The sequence below is a fragment of the Amblyomma maculatum genome, chromosome 4 (genome assembly GCF_055883805.1).
Source record: "Amblyomma maculatum isolate TAMU_Amacu chromosome 4, ASM5588380v1, whole genome shotgun sequence".
Classification (NCBI taxonomy): Eukaryota; Metazoa; Arthropoda; class Arachnida; order Ixodida; family Ixodidae; genus Amblyomma; species Amblyomma maculatum.
Window position 1 is genome coordinate 156,102,177 of NC_139347.1, and position 20,916 is coordinate 156,123,092.

Below are 20,916 nucleotides of genomic sequence, written 5' to 3' on the forward strand. Positions count from 1 at the left end.
TCCCAGTGCGCCCCGTGTCCAGCGTCATATTGGGCCCATAATCAGGTATGACGCTGGGGCGTTGGGATCTAGTTGCACTGGTCTTTGCAATAGGAGCGGCATTAACTGTCGCAATGAAAAAAAAATATTGACGCTGTAGCTTTAATCAAAATGAGTTGAATCATACAATCAGGTAATATTAATTCGATCTGAATAAATGTTTATTTTTAGGGCATGAAATCTCAGCGGTTTCTTCTACACCCTTGTAGCGCAGCTGGTCTATCAAGCACAATGATTTCTGTGTGGTACCTTTGTCTACCCTATTGCCTTTAGGAAAAACGAGGGTTCACAAAATACCTTCAATCAACGTATTTCAAACGAATCGCCTACAAGTGCACTCATCTTAATCTTGAAGAAGAAATAGGCCCTAACGCTCCATATTCAATTGTACGAACATTCGCTACAACAAATAGCACAATTTACTTATATCCCATATGCAAGAGATTATTCTTCACTGGGCTGGTTATGTTTAACCTCCTGGTCGTCATTGAGTCGTTCATTGCAGTTTTGTTTGCAAAATTGCTTATGTAATATAACAGGTTTCATTTTCAGTTTCCACGAAGCAGTGAAGAAAGGCATGTAATTTGGAGTTTTTTAATAAATTATACAGGCATTGCTGCTGCCCAAACAGAGGCTAATTTATTATTCAAAACTTATTACAGAAAACTACACCTTCCTGTGACAAATCGCGCTTTATATAAACGCGTATTTAAGATCCCAGCTTGATTAGCTCCCAGCTTTTGCAACCTTTGGGCGGCACTGCACATTGCGCCTGCTGTTTATCCATGAAATCCTTCATAAACTCTCTGATGCGTTTGACTTACCATTTTTAGGATTATCAGTAACAAAGTTGCGTGTCAACCATCAACAAGAAGCAGGAACTCTACGTCTATGTTGTGCTGCATATTTCTCCTATAACCTCACAGGTAAGGCTGATAACTCATAACAAAGACGGTGGAGTAGAGAAAAATTCTTACCTTGAGCATGAGTACGCCCAGAACTATTTTTGAATTCATTTTCTTTATAGTTCTGAAAAGTAAAAAGAAACAAATTTCAGCATTATAAAACACTAATATCTTGGACTTTCATGTACCTTTTACACATAGGAGTTCTGCAAAAGAAAACGAAAAAAACCCTAATGTAGCATACAAATATTCTACTTGAAAAAGGAAAAGGATATATTTCATCCTGTCGTTTCGAAGGACACACATTTCGGCATGGTGGTATGTTATTATGGAGATGATTGTCAGCCTCTGCATACAATTACCTTAAATAGGCAATCATGGTACAGAAGTGGCTTTTTGTAGAAAGAACAGATTCGCAATATCTGTCCATCATGCAAGTTTTGCAGAGGATGTGCAACTCAATTAGAAAGAGCATGTCTATAGTTTTTCTCAACAAATGGCAATGCAGTGAGATATCGTAGTGAATGCGGTGTCTAATTTTTTTACGCCACACCTGGAATCGTGAAACGCACACAATAATACTCCTTGTGTGCCATGACGATGACATTTAAAAATAAATAAATCTTGTCTTCGCTGGGAATAAAGCCTACATCCCATGGATCCCCAGCCTAGAGCTGTAAGCAACTGCGCCGCGCCTGGAGATCGTGAAACAAACATCATAATTATTCTTGTCTACAGTGAAGGTAATAGTAGAGCTGACAATGACGCTGTAATTAGTGAAAAGGGGAATATTGGCATTAGCAATTATAATGATGATGCATTTAGTTTCTGATGATAGCGAGCTCAAACGTGATGGTGCTTTCACCAGCAATGCTCAGGATTTCGTATTTATGCAATATAGTTTCCACAGTGTCTCGGAAACTTTTGACGCTGTTTAGGAGTAAGCTATGCACTCAATCATGCCGTAAAAGCGAAAGAGTTGAGGAAACGAGGGTTGAGATATCGTTCAGGAATGGCCTCTAACACTTCTGGAGATAGTATCAGTAGCGCAGAAAGAATAAATATACAAAAAATGTAAAACGCAGACTATATATATATATATATATATATATATATATATATATATATATATATATATATATATATATATATATATTGTGAGCCTTCTGTGGACCTTCTTTCATTTGTACATGCCATGATCTTCTTTCATTTGTACATACCATCATCATCGTCCCTCGGCACCGGCTCCGGCGCGCGCCTGGGTTCGTGATCGGATTAAAACGCTAGACAAGGCTTGGCTGTCCTTGCCGTCACGACCTCGCCGTCTCGACCTAGCCTTCTTTTACATGTGGTGGAGGCAAAATTTGATCCCCTTGCTGCCTTGGGCCTACGTTCCGGTCGTTCCGGTCGCTACGTTCCGGTCGCCGTTTGGCAACTGCCACCATCGCTATATCTACCGACAGTACCCACGAACAAGCCGGACCCTCTACCTCGGCTGCACCACCCCCTCCGACTGTGCCCACAAGATAGCGCGACCCGCCGCTGTTCGCTGGTCGTCGCGATGAAGACGTCGATAACTGGCTTGACACCTACGAACGCTGCAGTGCCTACAACCGGTGGGACGATGCTCTGAAATTTCTCAACATCTCGTTCTACCTTATTGAGGTCGCCAGGACTTGGTTCATCAACCGCGAGCCCCAAACAAATCACTGGACCACCTTGAAACAGAAGTTCCGACAGTACTTCGCCGACCCGGCAGTTCGGACTGAGATCGCGAAGACCAAGCTCGCTTCACGCCGTCAAGGTCCTGATGAGTCATATGCGTCTTACATAGAGGCCATACTTGCACTCTGTCGGCGTATTAGTCCCACCATGGCGGAACATGAACGAGTACACCACGTCTTGAAAGGAATCAATTCTACGGCGTATATCATCCTAGTTGCTCAGAATTCTTCAACTATTGATTCCATTATTACGACCTGCCAACGCATCGACCAGCTGCAGTCCTCCCGATTGCAGCCCGCCAACGCTACTGGCCCGACCTATGCTGATCTCGACCTGCGGGCACTTATTCGAGCCATCATCCGCGAGGAGTTCCAGGCGCTCAAGCCTGTCTGTCGACACGGGTGCGAACACTCTTCCGCAACATCTAATGACGCAGGTCTTCGCAGCATCATCAAAGAAGAGCTGGCAACAATCACCGAACCTATAACATCTGGAGCTCCGGCACCCGCTCAGTACCGACTTACGCGCACATCGCAGCATCCCCCCTCCTTTAGTTCCCCCGCCTCGACCGGCACCAAACTACAATCACGTCAATGCAATAACGACGGCTCAACCTGCACCACCCTATTACGCACCTTGGCGCCCCTCCCGACCAATTTGCTATTACTGTGGCATTAGAGGACATATATCTCTCGTCTGTCGTCGCCGCCTCCAGAACGAGCGCCGTGGTTACGATACCTTTGAAAGTGACATCCCTCCAACTTCATATTATCAACGCCGGTTTACTCCAAGCCCACCTCGAAGGTCATCCCCACCTCCAGAATCCTCGTCTGAGCCTCGTGGAACCCATGCATCCCGACGTCGGTCCCTATCCCCATACCGCCGCTCAGTTTCCCCTCTCCGACCCGCAACAACTATCCCTGTCCGCCATCCGGAAAACTAAGCGTTGCAGTTTCCGGAGGTCAAACTGCACTCTGCGAGCTTACCAAAATTCCTCCAGATCGCCCGTATAATGTGATTTCTGTTTTCGCTGAAGGATTACCGGTCGAAGCATTGATTGATACAGGAGCTGAAATTTCTGTCATTCACGCTGATTTGTGCTACCGTTTGCGAAAAGTGACGACACCATATGATGGGCCTGAACTCCGTGGAGCCAATGACGTCCCTTTGCGCCCTTTAGCAAAGTGCACCGTACGAATTGTTATTGACGGCGTCCGCCATCATGTGCAGTTTGCTGTGCTCTCACCATGTGCGCATCTGATGATTTTAGGATGGGATTTTTTGTCAACCGCTTCGGCGTTAATTTCTTGTGGCGACCGTGTTATCCATATGACAGACAGCGATTTTTCATCTGAAGTTTCTGAACGACATCATCCCCTAGTTGCCGCCGCTGATACTGTTTTGCCTCCTCAGTGCGAAAAACTGCTTACCGTTGTTTCTGACCACATCACTGACGGGGACGTACTCATCGCACCATCTCATCGTCATCTTGCACGCGGTATCGCCTTCCCGTCTAGTCTTGTGAGGTTCTGCAACGGCTCAGCGACAGTAGCGGCCACTAACACTTCACGTGAATCCCTCGTGCTCCCAAAAGGAACTTCTCTCCCCTGCATGGTGGATGTTCAACCTTTGTCCTTGATGGTGCTCATCGCCCCTCTGCCTCAGCGCCGTGTTTCGCCAGACGTCTCTCTTTCTGTTCTCACAAAGACTATTAATCCTAACCTCACGCCGAACCAACGCCAAGAACTGCTGACATCGCTTCGACACCACCAAGCCATTTTTGATTCCACTTCTCCACCACTGGGACAGACTAGTGTTGCGCACCATCGCATCATTACTGAAGGTAACTCTATCGTTCGCCGACGGCCTTATCGGGTTTCCCTCTCTGAACGAAAAGTAAATGAAGAAAATGTAAATGACATGCTCCATCGCAATATTATTCGTCCCTCGACAAGCCCATGGTCCTCCCCAGTAGTGTTAGTTGAAAAAAAGGACGGCTCGGTACGCTTTTGTGTTGATTACCGGGCACTCAACAAAATTACCCGCAAAGATGTATACCCAATGATGACGCCCTTGACTCTCTCCAAGGCGCCGAATATTTCTCGACTTTGGACCTCCGCTCAGGTTATTGGCAAACACCTATGCACGAGGACGATAAAGAAAAAACCGCTTTCTCAACTCCCGATGGCCTTTACGAATTTAATGTTATGCCTTTCGGACTTTGTAACGCACCAGCGACCTTTGAAATAATGATCGATACTGTGCTTCGTGGCCTAAAATGGAGAACCTGTTTGTTACTTGGATGACATTGTCATCTTTTCGTCAACTTTTAACGACCATCTCACACGCCTGAATGAGGTCCTCACGTGCCTCGCTTCAGCGGGCCTTCAGCTCAACACCAAGAGGTGCCACTTTGCACAGAAGGAAATTAAAATATTGGGACATCTAGTCAGCCATGACGGCATTCGTCCAGACCCTGAAAAAATCATCGCGGTCTTGAACTTTGCTCGTCCACAACGGATTACAGAATTGCGCACTTTTCTCGGCCTGGCGTCTTATTTCCGGCGTTTTATAAGGCATTTTGCAAGTATTGCTGCTCCACTTCATGAACTGCTTAAAGCACGCAGCACTTTCGTGTGGACTGAACAGTGCGAAGCCGCTTTTATTAATCTGAAGCACGCCCTCACATCAGACCCTGTTCTTGGCCACTTCAGTGACAGCGCTCCAACCATCCTGCACACTGATGCTAGTGGTCTCGGTCTTGGAGCTGTACTCCTGCAGCGCGATGCAACTTCGCGTGAGAAAGTGATTGCCTTCGCCAGTCGGACTATGACTCCAGCTGAGAAAAACTACACCATTACCGAGCAGGAGTGCCTTGCCGTCGTCTGGGCTGTCCAAACATTTCGCCCTTACCTATATGGTCGGCATTTCACAGTTGTGACCGATCACCATGCTCTTTGCTGGTTGTCTTCGCTCAAAAATTTGACAGGCCGACTTGGCCGTTGGATTCTACGCCTGCAAGAATACAATTTTGACGTCACTTATAAATCGGGTTGCCAACGCCAAGACGCCGACGCTCTTTCTCGCTGTCCACTTTCGGAATCGGCTTGCTGTTTTTCTTCCCAATGCATTTCCACCTATGACCACAGCCGACCATCTCTTTCTCCGACGTATATCACAACCGTTTCATTTGATGACACTGAAAACAAACACGCTCTCCGCTCACAGCAATTAGTCGATGCCTACTGCCGACCCATCATCGACCGCCTTATTGGCGCTTCGGACCCACCCAATGCTCGGCTTCGCCGACAACTTCGCAATTTTAAGCTCGAAGAAGGCATCCTACTCCGCTTCGTGTATTGCCCTGATGGAACTCGCTGGATCCCAGTCGTGCCGCGTGTGCTTCGTCCACGTATACTGGCGGCTCTTCACGATGACGCTACTGCAGGTCACCTTGGTGTTGAAAAAACCTACGACCGAGTGAAAAAACGATTCTTTTGGCCTGGCCTATCTTCCTGCGTTGCCAAATACGTCGCATCCTGCCCTCTGTGCCAACGTCGGAAACGGCCGACGTCTTCGCCCGCTGGCCTTCTACAACCTGTTCCCTGTCCCGCCACGCCATTCGACGTAGTCGGCATTGACTTATATGGTCCCCTACCTCTCTCCGATGGGGGTAACCATTGGATTATAACAGCTGTCGACCACCTTACACGCTACGCTGAGACAGCACCTGTACCGACCGGTTCCGCTCAAGAAGTAGCAAATTTCTTTTTGCGATCAATTGTATTGCGTCATGGCGCTCCTCGGGTGCTCCTAAGTGACCGCGGGACGGCCTTCTTATCGGCAGTCGTTGCCGAAGTTCTTCACGCGTCATCCACCCTTCATAAGACAACCTCAAGCTACCATCCCCAGAATAACGGGCTGACTGAGCGATTTCACCGCACCTTATCGGATATGATCTCCATGCACATCACACCGGATCATCGAAATTGGGACACTATTCTACCATTCGTCACTTTCGCCTATAACACAGCAGTACAGCGGACTACCGGTTATTCTCCATTTGTCCTCGTTTATGGCCGTCCTCCCACTACAATTCTCGACGCTTCCTTCTTCTCTACGCCCGACTACTCCACATCAGTACCTACCCAGTTCTTATCTCGTGTGGCCAGATGCCGTCATCTTGCCCGCCTCAACACAGCAGCGTGCCAGGAAGACCGCAAGAGTCGCTACGATTCTACGCATCGCGTGGTCTCTTATCGTCCCGGTGACGAAGTACTGCTGTATACACCACTGCGCACCTGGCCTTAGTGACAAATTCCACCACCGCTATCTTGGTCCCTACGAGATTATCAGCCAAACTTCTCCAGTTAACTATAATGTCACGCCTGTTGATCCCCCAGCCGATCGACGCCACCGTGGAACTGAAATTGTTCATGTTTCTCGTTTGAAACCGTTTGTGCGCCGCGGTACATCGGTTAATTAGGAGCGACCAGGCTGGCCGCTTCCGACCCCCCGGGCAGATTGTGTGAGCCTTCTGTGGACCTTTTTTGTACATGCCATGATCTTCTTCTTTCATTTGTACATACCATCATCATCGTCCCGCGGCGCCGGCTCCGGCGCGCGCCTGGGTTCGTGATCGGATTAAAACGCTAGACAAGGCTTGTATGTCCTTGCCGTCACGACCTCGCCGTCTCGACCTAGCCTTCTTTTACAATATATATATATATATATATATATATATATATATATATATATATATATATATATATATATATATATATATATATATATATACATATGTATATGTATATATATATATATATATATATGTATATGTATATATATATATATACCTATATATTTAAAGGAGCGAACAGAATCGGAGTGCAAGGCAAACTTTCTTTTTTATTATTATTCATACTGTTGACATTTCCAGGAATGTTGTCTTGTGTTGATTATTGGAATAAAGAGCATTAAATGCAAAGCGGAATAAAAAACAACGCGCCGAGGGTGGGAGTCGGACCCATGACCTCCGAATGTCGCGTTCAGCGCTCTTCCAACTATATAAATATATATATATATATATATATATATATATATATATATATATATATATATGCATCGCAACTTTTACAGGCTGACAGAGATTGAAGCCACCACCAGTTAGGCCATCTGACGTGGTCTTCAGAAGTCAGTGCTTTCACGAAGGCGTCATTCCAATGGCATTAGCATAAGCATTAGTGGGCCTTTCCAAAAATCGACATCCCTGTATTATTATTATTATTAAATTGGTTCACAGGAAGGGAAAGGCGCAGTAACTGTCACACTTGCTCTGTGGACACCCGAACCGCGCCGTAAGGGAAGGGAGGAGGGTGGGAATGAAAGTGGAAAGAGAGAAAGAGGGGCCGTAGTGGAGGGCTACGGAGTAATTTCGACCACCTGGGGATCTTTAACGTGCGCTGACATCGCACAGCACATGACGCCTCTTCGTTTCGCCTCCATCGAAACGCAGCCGCCGCGGTCGGGTTCGAAGACATCCCTGTACGCCTAAACAAAATCATTTAGAAACAGTAAAGCAGATGGCATGATTTTTATGGAATGAGGTTCTATGATGGAGCGTCCCTGAGAGGGCACATTAGAGACATTAGAAGAGCGCTCACGGCACAGCTTAGTAAGACCATCCTAATGTAGATTCGCATGAGCCACTGAATGAAAACCGCATCGTCGAAAACATAGCAAAGTCATTGCCGATACGTTTTCCATGTGCTCGAATGCCAAACACAAGACTGAATGCTATCCTTGATTATATCTTTTTGCCTACGACAAGCGACCACCCTTATAATAATAATAATAATAATGTAATAATAATGCATATGCTTGACCACGACAGCGAAGCAACGAGTACAATACAGGTAATGTTATCGAACGATGCAGAAAAAAACCGCTAAGTCAGTATATACCTGCACAGGCCTAAAACGCGAGGATATTTTGCTCTGGGATTGAGCCCCAAAAAAGCACCGTGCACGAAATTATATCCTACGCCGGCGCCGCATGATGCGTGATAAAATGACAGCGTACATACATAACAGCTCTTATTTGTCGCTTTGCGCTGAGCGAAGGGGTCGAAGCATCTCAGGTGTGTTGCACACATAAAATGCGTGCGTTGTGATTTAAGCTTTGCTACTCGCGCTAATCAATGTTGTGCTTACATGGCAGGCATATTTTTAAAGTACCGCTCTAATAAACAGCGCGCCTTTAGCATAGTCGTCGGAGCGCTCGCCACCTGACAGCTGTGACAAGAAGAAGATGAACGAAACGTAACTTGTCACATGCATCTAGCATGGAGCATGCAGAGTGGAGAGATTAAATTCCTATCCCTGCTTTAGGGGAAAGGCGAGAAGAGTAGTGGGTGGGCGGGCAAGAAGGGACGGGGAGCTTTGTAGCTTAAAAAGTATTGCAGCAGTATAGGCGTCTTTTTTCGCTACACAATCGACCACAAAAGCAGAAAATCTCTTAAAATCGGATATTGCTAACATTAAATATGTGATGGAGCGGTCATCAGTTTCCTTTTAAAAGGGAGCGAAATATTCGATGGTTGAATTTCGGTTCAGGACTACGATGTACAGCAAAATTACTTAGACCATTGTAAATCAGATCCAGGTAGCAAACTGGGCACGGTCTTTGGGCGTGATGAAAATATAACAAAAAATATCCAACGCGGAACAACATGCACGAGACAAAAACCGATGAGATTAAACATCGCTAATATAAATTCATGAAGCGTTGCAAAGAAAACTATATCGGCACGTTTTTATTTTAATGCGGTTTTGACATCATTAGCACAGCAGAAACGCATATAGCACTTCCCACGTTATTTTCAAACACCTCTACAACTCCCACCCCGCATGCAGTTTCTCATCTGGCATGGCGTCTGTTTTCTATTTTGATAAATAACAATATTCATTCGGTGCTTGGAGTAAAAACTGATCTTTGGTATGCAATAAAGGAATTGATCAGGACAGTTATTTTGGAAAACTCTACCAGCGACCTAAAGCTGATGTCAATATTAAGCACACGCTAAATGCATGTAGAATACGTCCTTTTAATTGCTTTAGCATCAGCTATTCTCAACCGCCATTCTGTTTGAGAAACAACATGAAAGAACTTGTTACTAATCCTATCGGCAAAACAAAATATTAGGCATTAATGGAGATAGTATTCAGTTCCGCGTTGAATCAACTTGCTGGAAAACCTTCGCGCATATCTTTGTAACCGTAATATCGTTGACTTAGATCCTATAAATTGTGTCATCTTTGAAATTAGCATTTGTACAGAGTGCCTACTGAATCATGTAACAACAACCCTCACATCTCGAACCCCTCGCAAATTTGGAATTGTTTTCCACGCAGAACAAGTGCTACTGGATGGCGTCAGTAAATTTTCTTTCTGACGCCATGATGCAATTAGGTTTAAGGCTTTTTTTATTGATCCAACTATATTGTAATGCCCCCGCTACGTTTGAGCGCATGATTGACACTGTTCTTAGAGGACTTAAGTGGAAAACATGCTTGTGCTACCTAGACGACATAGTTATTTTCTCTGCGACTTTTTCTGATCATTTATGCCGCCTTGATCAAGTATTAACGTGCCTGGCATCCACCGCCTCCTTACAGACCGTACTACTTTCAATTGGTCCGAAGAATGCGAAAAAGCTTTCCAAACCCTAAAGAATGCCCTCACTTCGGACCCTGTTCTCGCTCACTTCGACGACACTGCTGCCACCATTCTTCACACCGATGCCAGCAGCCTCGGTATCGGCGCCGTACTTCTGCAACGTGATACAGCTTCTCGGGAAAAGGTAATTGCGTTTGCCAGTCGAACTCTAACAATAGCGGAACGCAACTACACCATCACTGAGCAAGAGTGCCTAGCCGTCGTTTGGGCAGTTCAGAAATTCCGCCCCTACCTTTACGGCCGCCATTTCACGATCGTTACCGATCACCACGCTCTGTGCTGGTTATCAACCCTCAAAAATTTGACTGGACGCCTGGGCCGTTGGATTCTGCGTTTGCAGGAGTACCACTTTGATGTCGTATTCAAATCGGGACGCAAACATCGAGATGCCGATGCTCTTTCCCGCTGCCCGCTCTCAGATTCACCACCTAGTGCTTCCTCGAGCCTTCCTGTGTGCACCCTCGACGTCCCAATGTCGTCCAGAGCCCCAACCTTAACCTGTGCTACTCTTGCCGCTGCTCCAGATCGCTACGCCATTATTTCAAACCAGCGAGCAGATCCCTACTGTATTTCCCTAATCGACCTTCTCACCGGTGCTTCTCACCCTCCTACCGCTAGGATGCGCAGGCAACTCCAAAAGTTCAAACTTGACAACGGCGTGCTCTCCCGTTATATTTATTGCTCCGAAGGCACCCGTTGGGTCCCCGTTATTCCGAAAGCGCTTCGCATCCGTATCCTGGCGGCTTTCCACGATGATGCTACAGCCGGTCACTTAGGCTTTCATAAAACTTACCACCGCGTGAAAGCCCGTTTCTTCTGGCCAGGCCTCGCCTCAAGTGTGGCAAAATACGTCGCCTCTTGTCTGCCATGTCAGCGCCGCAAACGGCCCACTTCTCCTCCTGCTGGCCTACTACAGCCGCTACCTTGCCCTGCTACTCCCTTTACCGTTGTTGGCATAGACTTATACGGGCCACTTCCATTGTCCGCACGAGGTAATCGCTGGATCGTCACCGCCGTCGACCACCTAACACGCTACGCTGAGACCGCTTCCCTGCCTAATGGCTCAGCACATGAGGTCGCGACCTTCTTTTTGGAATCGCTCGTACTGCGCCATGGGGCCCCTCAAGTGCTTCTCAGCGATCGTGGTCGGACATTTCTGTCGAAGATTGTAGCCGAAGTTATTGAGGCCTCAACCACACATCACAAATTGACCTCCAGCTATCACCCGCAGACCAATGGGTTGACTGAGCGGTTCCACCGCACGCTTTCTGACATGTTGTCTATGTATGTCGACCAGGACCACCGAAACTGGGACGTAATACTTCCTTTTGTTACGTTCGCCTACAATACGGCTGTACAGCGGACCACAGGTTACACCCCGTTTTTCCTCGTCTACGGCCGTTCTCCCGCTACCTTTCTTGACGCCTCTTTTCTTTCTACACATGCCAGTTCCTCATCCTCTCTTCCTGACCAGTTCCTTTCCCGAGTGGCCAAATCACGCCGGCTTGCTCGCGTCAACACGGAAGCTAGCCAGGAAGACCGCAAGTACCGCTATGATGCAACCCATCGCCAAGTTTCGTTCCGTCCCGGCGACGAGGTGTTACTTTGGACCCCATTACGCACTCCTGGCCTTTGTGACAAGTTACAGCACCGTTACATTGGTCCTTACACAGTTGTTGCAAAAACCTCCCCGGTCAACTATCGCGTCTCCCCTGTTTACCCTCCTCCGGACTGTCGTTACCGTGGCACTGAAGTTGTCCACGTTTCACGTATGAAACCTTTTATTCGGCGCAATCCTGCGGACTAATTGCGGCCAGGTTGGCCGCTTGAACTGCGCGGGCGAAATAGTGTGAGCACTGTGTGGCGCTTCATCTTCCACACTGCTGAACGTGCTGCTTCATCTTCATCCTGCTCCCTCTTGTAGATACCCATCGTCATCGCGGAGTGTGTTTGGCTGCAGTGTGCGACCAAGGCTTCAGGTCTGTAATAAAGCCTGATTCCCCAAGTCCGACCTTCGCGTTGCCTTACAATATAAAAAATTTCATTGTGGCCGATGCGTAAGTACCACATACAGTGACACGCGTATAGCGACATCTTCATAGCAAGCAAAGACAGCTGGAATATCATGCAAAAGATTACACTGAAACACCGAATCGCAAGTTAAAACAAAAAACAAAAAGAAAAGTCGCCGAACACAACTCATAGAATTGAAGGATTCTTGCCTACACTAAAGAAATCAATAAAAAATGCTAGACACAGTTTTTAAAGATTACCATTAACTAATTTCTCTGGACAGTACCATGAAAATATCGAGTATTTGCACAAAATGAATTATCAACATAGTAGAGCATAACGCGCCTTTTTATTTTTATTTATTTAATAAAATATATGTTTTTACGTTCATTATAATATTATTTTAATAATTTATACATTTATATACATATTTGTATTTTTATTAAAAATGAAAAACAAGTAGAGAGGCTTCGCCCATTGAGAGCAGTTAACTTCACTCTTACAGTATCTGGCCGGCTCTTCTAAGAAGCTCATGTAGCATCCAAGAAAAAATAGAATGTACTTAATAAGGCCTTTTTAGTCTTTTACTACGGCTGTTAAAAAAAACACACCGATCTCTATTTTAATCAAGTCGTGAACTATCACGCACGCTTATTCTAGGTTATATTGAAGATATATAGCTGCTTATCTCTCGTCTTGATTCCCAGATGACAGTGAAAAATAAAATAAACTTCGAATTCGCTTCAGTCAAAGTGCCATACTTTGCAGATATGCTAAGTTAAACTGCTAAAATATACGGCGTACTTCGGCAAGGAGGCAGTTTGTGTCGAGAAGACTATGGACGAAACATCTGCCGCTAATACCGACCGCTTATGACCTTTCCGCAAGACGTTACGATGAAGAACCTGATAGCAGAGATAATCTGCGGGACCTTATCCGCGAACTTTTTCATAAAGGGCTGAGCCAACCTCTACCACCCTTCTAACAGCCTTAGCTGCAGGCCCTCATGGACGTCTGCCGTGAAAAGTTCCTGTCGACTACAAAGGCAGCTCAGTAGCCGCTTAACCAACGCCACTATTGCCGCATGAAGGCGCTTCAACTTTCAACCGACAAATTCAGCAACGACGAAGAGGAGCTAAAAGCTACTACCGCCTCTTAACCTGACAAGGGTGCCACTGCCGCAATTCCAGCGCACTAAAAAGCCTAGGGAATCCGAGGCGAAAGCGTAAAGCAAGAAGCAAGGACAGACGAAAGAGATCAGCAGATGCTCCGAGACAGTAGCACTGTCCGATTCTCGGTGAACAGATGTTCCGTCTAAACTGTCATTAGCGTACCGCTTGCCCCTCCGCTCGAGAAAGTAACAATCACATGTGGTGGTCGAAATTAACAGATGATGAAATTATACTGCCAGCTCCATGGTATTAAAGCCATATTCCTGCGACGTGAGTTTGGAGAAGGACTTTCTGTGCGAACATACAGCGAAGATCTAATTTCGATCAAAGTTCACTATGCTTTCGGCTGGAACGTTCTACAAACGCAATAAAGTGTCACGTTGCTCTACATTTCCTCCATGTTGAGAAGAGCTCCGACTGCGATCCGAATCTGTGAGAACCAAATATGCCAAGACAGTCCAAGAGTTCATCGACAGGAGCAGCAAGTCTATTTTAGGCTCAAGACTCCCCGTAGTGGTAAACATCACCAATTCCTACAGTGGCGAAGCTGAAGTTTCGCTCACCAACATTAGTGATGAATATTGCCACCTTAACACAGGAACGACGATTGCATATTGCTCACATAGGTTACGCGTTTTCTTACTTCTCTCAGACTTGTCCCCCAAATCCGCGCTCTGTCAGGTCTCAATCACCATCTTCGACATGAAGCTACAACTACCCTGCAACAGGCTGCACCAGATCCGCGCAGTTCAAATATACAACGAATGCTTATCCTTGTTGTGGAAGACCCAATATCGCGCACTATAAATGATGATATCAGCCGACGCCTTAGCCGAGGCCTCTACTGCGTATGAAGAGGATTGCTCCAATTCATCTAGGATCAAATAGAGCAAGTACTTCAGGAAAGCGTCTTCCAACCATCGAAAAACACATGCGCAGGCAAAGGTGTTCTGGAAAGCACAATGAAACCATGGAAAAAGACAAGCACAAGAAAGAAACCAACGGGACAAAGCACAAATTTTTATTTACAGAAGGATTGATGCAGAAGAAAAAGGTAGAACAGGGCGCATTGAACTATAAAGTAGCAGGTGTAGTAGTGAGAAGCTGGCTATTCTGTGACTAGTAATAGAAACCGCGCAAAAAGACAAAGGGCAAGGAAGAAACACACAGGAGAAAGAGCGGATTTATTCACGGAGGGCGTGACACATTGAAATAAAGGTAGAATCGGACACATTGAACTATAAAGTAGCAAGTATATTATTGAGGGGCGGGCAATTTGGTGTGTGCTATTAGAATGCATCATGAAACCGCGCAAAAAGAAAAGTCATAAGGAAGAAACCTACAGGACAAAGCGCGTATATAATAGTAAGAGGCGGGCCAGTTAGTGACCAGCATTAGAATGCACCATGAAACCGCGCAAAAAGAAAAGTCATAAGGAAGAAACCTACAGGACAAAGCGCGCATATAATAGTGAGAGGCGGGCCAGTTAGTGACCAGCATTAGGATGCACCATGAAACCACGCAAAAAGAAAAGTCATAAGGAAGAAACCTACAGGACAAAGCGGGCCAGTTAGTGACCAGCATTAGAATGCACCATGAAACCGCGCAAAAAGAAAAGTCATAAGGAAGAAACCTACAGGACAAAGCGCGTATATAATAGTGAGAGGCGGGCCAGTTAGTGACCAGCATTAGAATGCACCATGAAACCGCGCAAAAAGAAAAGTCATAAGGAAGAAACCTACAGGACAAAGCGCGTATATAATAGTGAGAGGCGGGCCAGTTAGTGACCAGCATTAGAATGCACCATGAAACCACGCAAAAAGAAAAGTCATAAGGAAGAAACCTACAGGACAAAGCGCGTATATAATAGTGAGAGGCGGGCCAGTTAGTGACCAGCATTAGAATGCACCATGAAACCGCGCAAAAAGAAAAGTCATAAGGAAGAAACCTACAGGACAAAGCGCGTATATAATAGTGAGAGGCGGGCCAGTTAGTGACCAGCATTAGAATGCACCATGAAACCGCGCAAAAAGAAAAGTCATAAGGAAGAAACCTACAGGACAAAGCGCGTATATAATAGTGAGAGGCGGGCCAGTTAGTGACCAGCATTAGAATGCACCATGAAACCGCGCAAAAAGAAAAGTCATAAGGAAGAAACCTACAGGACAAAGCGCGTATATAATAGTGAGAGGCGGGCCAGTTAGTGACCAGCATTAGAATGCACCATGAAACCGCGCAAAAAGAAAAGTCATAAGGAAGAAACCTACAGGACAAAGCGCGTATATAATAGTGAGAGGCGGGCCAGTTAGTGACCAGCATTAGAATGCACCATGAAACCACGCAAAAAGAAAAGTCATAAGGAAGAAACCTACAGGACAAAGCGCGTATATAATATTGAGAGGCGGGCCAGTTAGTGACCAGCATTAGAATGCACCATGAAACCGCGCAAAAAGAAAAGTCATAAGGAAGAAACCTACAGGACAAAGCGCGTATATAATAGTGAGAGGCGGGCCAGTTAGTGACCAGCATTAGAATGCACCATGAAACCGCGCAAAAAGAAAAGTCATAAGGAAGAAACCTACAGGACAAAGCGCGTATATAATAGTGAGAGGCGGGCCAGTTAGTGACCAGCATTAGAATGCACCATGAAACCGCGCAAAAAGAAAAGTCATAAGGAAGAAACCTACAGGACAAAGCGCGTATATAATAGTGAGAGGCGGGCCAGTTAGTGACCAGCATTAGAATGCACCATGAAACCGCGCAAAAAGAAAAGTCATAAGGAAGAAACCTACAGGACAAAGCGCGTATATAATAGTGAGAGGCGGGCCAGTTAGTGACCAGCATTAGAATGCACTATGAAACCGCGCAAAAAGAAAAGTCATAAGGAAGAAACCTACAGGACAAAGCGCGTATATAATAGTGAGAGGCGGGCCAGTTAGTGACCAGCATTAGAATGCACCATGAAACCGCGCAAAAAGAAAAGTCATAAGGAAGAAACCTACAGGACAAAGCGCGTATATAACAGTGAGAGGCGGGCCAGTTAGTGACCAGCATTAGAATGCACCATGAAACCGCGCAAAAAGAAAAGTCATAAGGAAGAAGCCTACAGGACAAAGCGCGTATATAATAGTGAGAGGCGGGCCAGTTAGTGACCAGCATTAGAATGCACCATGAAACCGCGCAAAAAGAAAAGTCATAAGGAAGAAACCTACAGGACAAAGCGCGTATATAATAGTGAGAGGCGGGCCAGTTAGTGACCAGCATTAGAATGCACCATGAAACCGCGCAAAAAGAAAAGTCATAAGGAAGAAAGCTACAGGACAAAGCGCGTATATAATAGTGAGAGGCGGGCCAGTTAGTGACCAGCATTAGAATGCACCATGAAACCGCGCAAAAAGAAAAGTCATAAGGAAGAAACCTACAGGACAAATAGCGTATATAATAGTGAGAGGCGGTCCAGTTAGTGACCAGCATTAGAATGCACAATGAAACCGCGCAAAAAGAAAAGTCATAAGGAAGAAACCTACAGGACAAAGCGCGTATATAATAGTGAGAGGCGGGCCAGTTAGTGACCAGCATTAGAATGCACCATGAAACCGCGCAAAAAGAAAAGTCATAAGGAAGAAACCTACAGGACAAAGCGCGTATATAATAGTGAGAGGCGGGCCAGTTGGTGACCAGCATTAGAATGCACCATGAAACCGCGCAAAAAGAAAAGTCATAAGGAAGAAACCTACAGGACAAAGCGCGTATATAATAGTGAGAGGCGGGCCAGTTAGTGACCAGCATTAGAATGCACCATGAAACCGCGCAAAAAGAAAAGTCATAAGGAAGAAACCTACAGGACAAAGCGCGTATATAATAGTGAGAGGCGGGCCAGTTAGTGACCAGCATTAGAATGCACCATGAAACCGCACAAAAAGAAAAGTCATAACGAAGAAACCTACAGGACAAAGCGCGTATATGATAGTGAGAGGCGGGCCAGTTAGTGACCAGCATTAGAATGCACCATGAAACCGCGCAAAAAGAAAAGTCATAAGGAAGAAACCTACAGGACAAAGCGCGTATATAATAGTGAGAGGCGGGCCAGTTAGTGACCAGCATTAGAATGCACCGTGAAACCGCGCAAAAAGAAAAGTCATAAGGAAGAAACCTACAGGACAAAGCGCGTATGTAATAGTGAGAGGCGGGCCAGTTAGTGATCAGCATTAGAATGCACCATGAAACCGCGCAAAAAGAAAAGTCATAAGGAAGAAACCTACAGGACAAAGCGCGTATATAATAGTGAGAGGCGGGCCAGTTAGTGACCAGCATTAGAATGCACTATGAAACCGCGCAAAAAGAAAAGTCATAAGGAAGAAACCTACAGGACAAAGCGCGTATATAATAGTGAGAGGCGGGCCAGTTAGTGACCAGCATTAGAATGCACCATGAAACCGCGCAAAAAGAAAAGTCATAAGGAAGAAACCTACAGGACAAAGCGCGTATATAATAGTGAGAGGCGGGCCAGTTAGTGACCAGCATTAGAATGCACCATGAAACCGCGCAAAAAGAAAAGTCATAAGGAAGAAGCCTACAGGACAAAGCGCGTATATAATAGTGAGAGGCGGGCCAGTTAGTGACCAGCATTAGAATGCACCATGAAACCGCGCAAAAAGAAAAGTCATAAGGAAGAAACCTACAGGACAAAGCGCGTATATAATAGTGAGAGGCGGGCCAGTTAGTGACCAGCATTAGAATGCACCATGAAACCGCGCAAAAAGAAAAGTCATAAGGAAGAAAGCTACAGGACAAAGCGCGTATATAATAGTGAGAGGCGGGCCAGTTAGTGACCAGCATTAGAATGCACCATGAAACCGCGCAAAAAGAAAAGTCATAAGGAAGAAACCTACAGGACAAAGCGCGTATATAATAGTGAGAGGCGGTCCAGTTAGTGACCAGCATTAGAATGCACCATGAAACCGCGCAAAAAGAAAAATCATAAGGAAGAAACCTACAGGACAAAGCGCGTATATAATAGTGAGAGGCGGGCCAGTTAGTGACCAGCATTAGAATGCACCATGAAACCGCGCAAAAAGAAAAGTCATAAGGAAGAAACCTACAGGACAAAGCGCGTATATAATAGTGAGAGGCGGGCCAGTTAGTGACCAGCATTAGAATGCACCATGAAACAGCGCAAAAAGAAAAGTCATAAGGAAGAAACCTACAGGACAAAGCGCGTATATAATAGTGAGAGGCGGGCCAGTTAGTGACCAGCATTAGAATGCACCATGAAACCGCGCAAAAAGAAAAGTCATAAGGAAGAAACCTACAGGACAAAGCGCGTACATAATAGTGAGAGGCGGGCCAGTTAGCGACCAGCATTAGTATGCACCATGAAACCGCGCAAAAAGAAAAGTCATAAGGAAGAAACCTACAGGACAAAGCGCGTATATAATAGCGAGAAGCGGGCCAGTTAGTGACCAGCATTAGAATGCACCATGAAACCGCGCAAAAAGAAAAGTCATAAGGAAGAAACCTACAGGACAAAGCGCGTATATAATAGTGAGAGGCGGGCCAGTTAGTGACCAGCATTAGAATGCACCATGAAACCACGCAAAAAGTTAAGGGACAAGAAAGAAATCAACAGGACGAACCGCGCTTTGTTTTGTTGATTTCTTCCTTGGCCTTTGCCTTTTTGCGCGGTTTCATGATGCATTCCAATACTAGTCACTAACTAGCCCGACTCTCACTTTTGTGCTTGCTCTGAAAAGGCGGCCTACTTCATTCCTGCCTTGATTACCTGAGCTTGAGCAGCATAACCAAGAGGATGTCTACCCCCTCCGTCGCATCACTGGCATAATCCACTGATTCTGCAACGCCAAATAATATTCATCAAAAGAACTGAAATGCTTGTACTGACACATTGTAGACCGAGAGGAGATATCAGAAGCAAAAACCGTTCACTCCATTGGATGGTCGCTTGCTATTTATTTCCAGATATTAGCATTTGTCCTTATTACAGGGCTACCGATATTAAATCAAGCAATGGTTCGTACTTGCATGAAGATGTATATTTTTGTATTATATTTGGATGGCGTTAATGTAGCGTATAATCTCCAAGAAGGCTTGAAAAGCTGTCGATAACGGTTTGCGCAATATTCTCAAGACTAACCTTGAAATAAGATAAGTGTCTCCTCGCCTATAATAAGCTGCTGTCTTTGGCTCACATTGTAATGATGAGAGGAATTCGTCAAAACAAGGAACATCAGCTACAACCCCACTGTTTCCCCTGCCTCCCAACAATATTCTCACAGCATATTCTTTTCAACTGCGTATATTAAAGCGAACGCCTTTAATGCCTCCTCGTTGTAGACAGAAGGTTATCAGCAGGGGTGTCACGCTCTCGAGCGCGAGAGTTAAAAATAAATTAATAAACCCTGTCTCCACAGGGAACCGAAACTTCATCCCTTGGATCCCAGCCCAGCGCTTTACCCACTGCTATACGCCCCGGATCGGGAAACACTGTTCATAATTCCCCTAGTCTACAGTGCGGATGATAGCGGGATTCTGCATGTGACAGATAGTGCGCCTTTCCTTACCTGTAAACGAGTTAGAACGCCGGTGAAGTTTGATGCGTTCAATGAAATGCTGGTTGTGTTCAACAAGGGGCGAGCGATGAATGAATGAAAACTATTTCCACGGCAAAGAAGCCCTTCATTTCCCGCCCCCGGCACGCAGGCCAGCAGGCGGGTGAGGAGGGCCCTGCAGGCTGAGGTCAGGAGAGGTTGCAAGTACTCTTCACGGCCTAAGCCACCAGGCGGATCCCGTGCCGCTGAACCGTGGGATCTCCGCTCCGCAGCCAAACCTCCCAGGCTTCTCTACTGTCAATATTATTTCCGGCGCCTGGGGAGTAGGCGCATTCCCATATTATATGATCTATCGCGCCTTTTTGGCCGCAAGGTTTACACTTAGAACCTTCTTCCTCGCCGGTCTGTGGTAAGAAGACCTAAACCAGGCAGATATAGTTACCGGCTTGTAATCGCCTCCAAATATGTGCTTCATTATTAGTGAGAGAACGATCTGGGGGAGGGTAGACTTTTCGATCTATTTTGTAAGATTCAGTAATCATATTGTATATGATAGCGCAATGTTTAATTCCTTTGCATTCGGCTGTTCTACTGCAACCTTGTGGTAGAGGTCTCAGGCCAGCAGGTGCGCAGCTTCGTTCTCTCCAGAGACTCGTGTGCGGGTATTCATACGGTCAAGAGAAGTAATGACGTAACCAAGCGATTCATGCATATATGAAGCTGACCCCACCGGGCGTTCAATCAAGGTGTCTCTGC

General features: G+C 45.9%; 1 protein-coding gene across 3 annotated transcripts in view; it reads right to left on the reverse strand.

The window, feature by feature from the left end:
* The window catches only part of LOC146193338 (uncharacterized), a 127,915-nt gene that overhangs the window by 104,721 nt on the left and 2,278 nt on the right, over positions 1 to 20,916 (reverse strand). For 2 of the 3 annotated variants that reach the window (XM_084602691.1, XM_084602689.1), the window contains exons 2-4: positions 19,374 to 19,443; positions 1,133 to 1,150; positions 1,017 to 1,068 (exon numbers count right to left, since the gene is read on the reverse strand). In XM_084602691.1, the coding sequence (XP_084458817.1) occupies positions 1,017 to 1,068; positions 1,133 to 1,150; positions 19,374 to 19,443 (140 nt within the window). The remainder of the gene's footprint in view (positions 1 to 1,016; positions 1,069 to 1,132; positions 1,151 to 19,373; positions 19,444 to 20,916) is intronic. The other variant, XM_084602690.1, reaches the window with a different exon arrangement.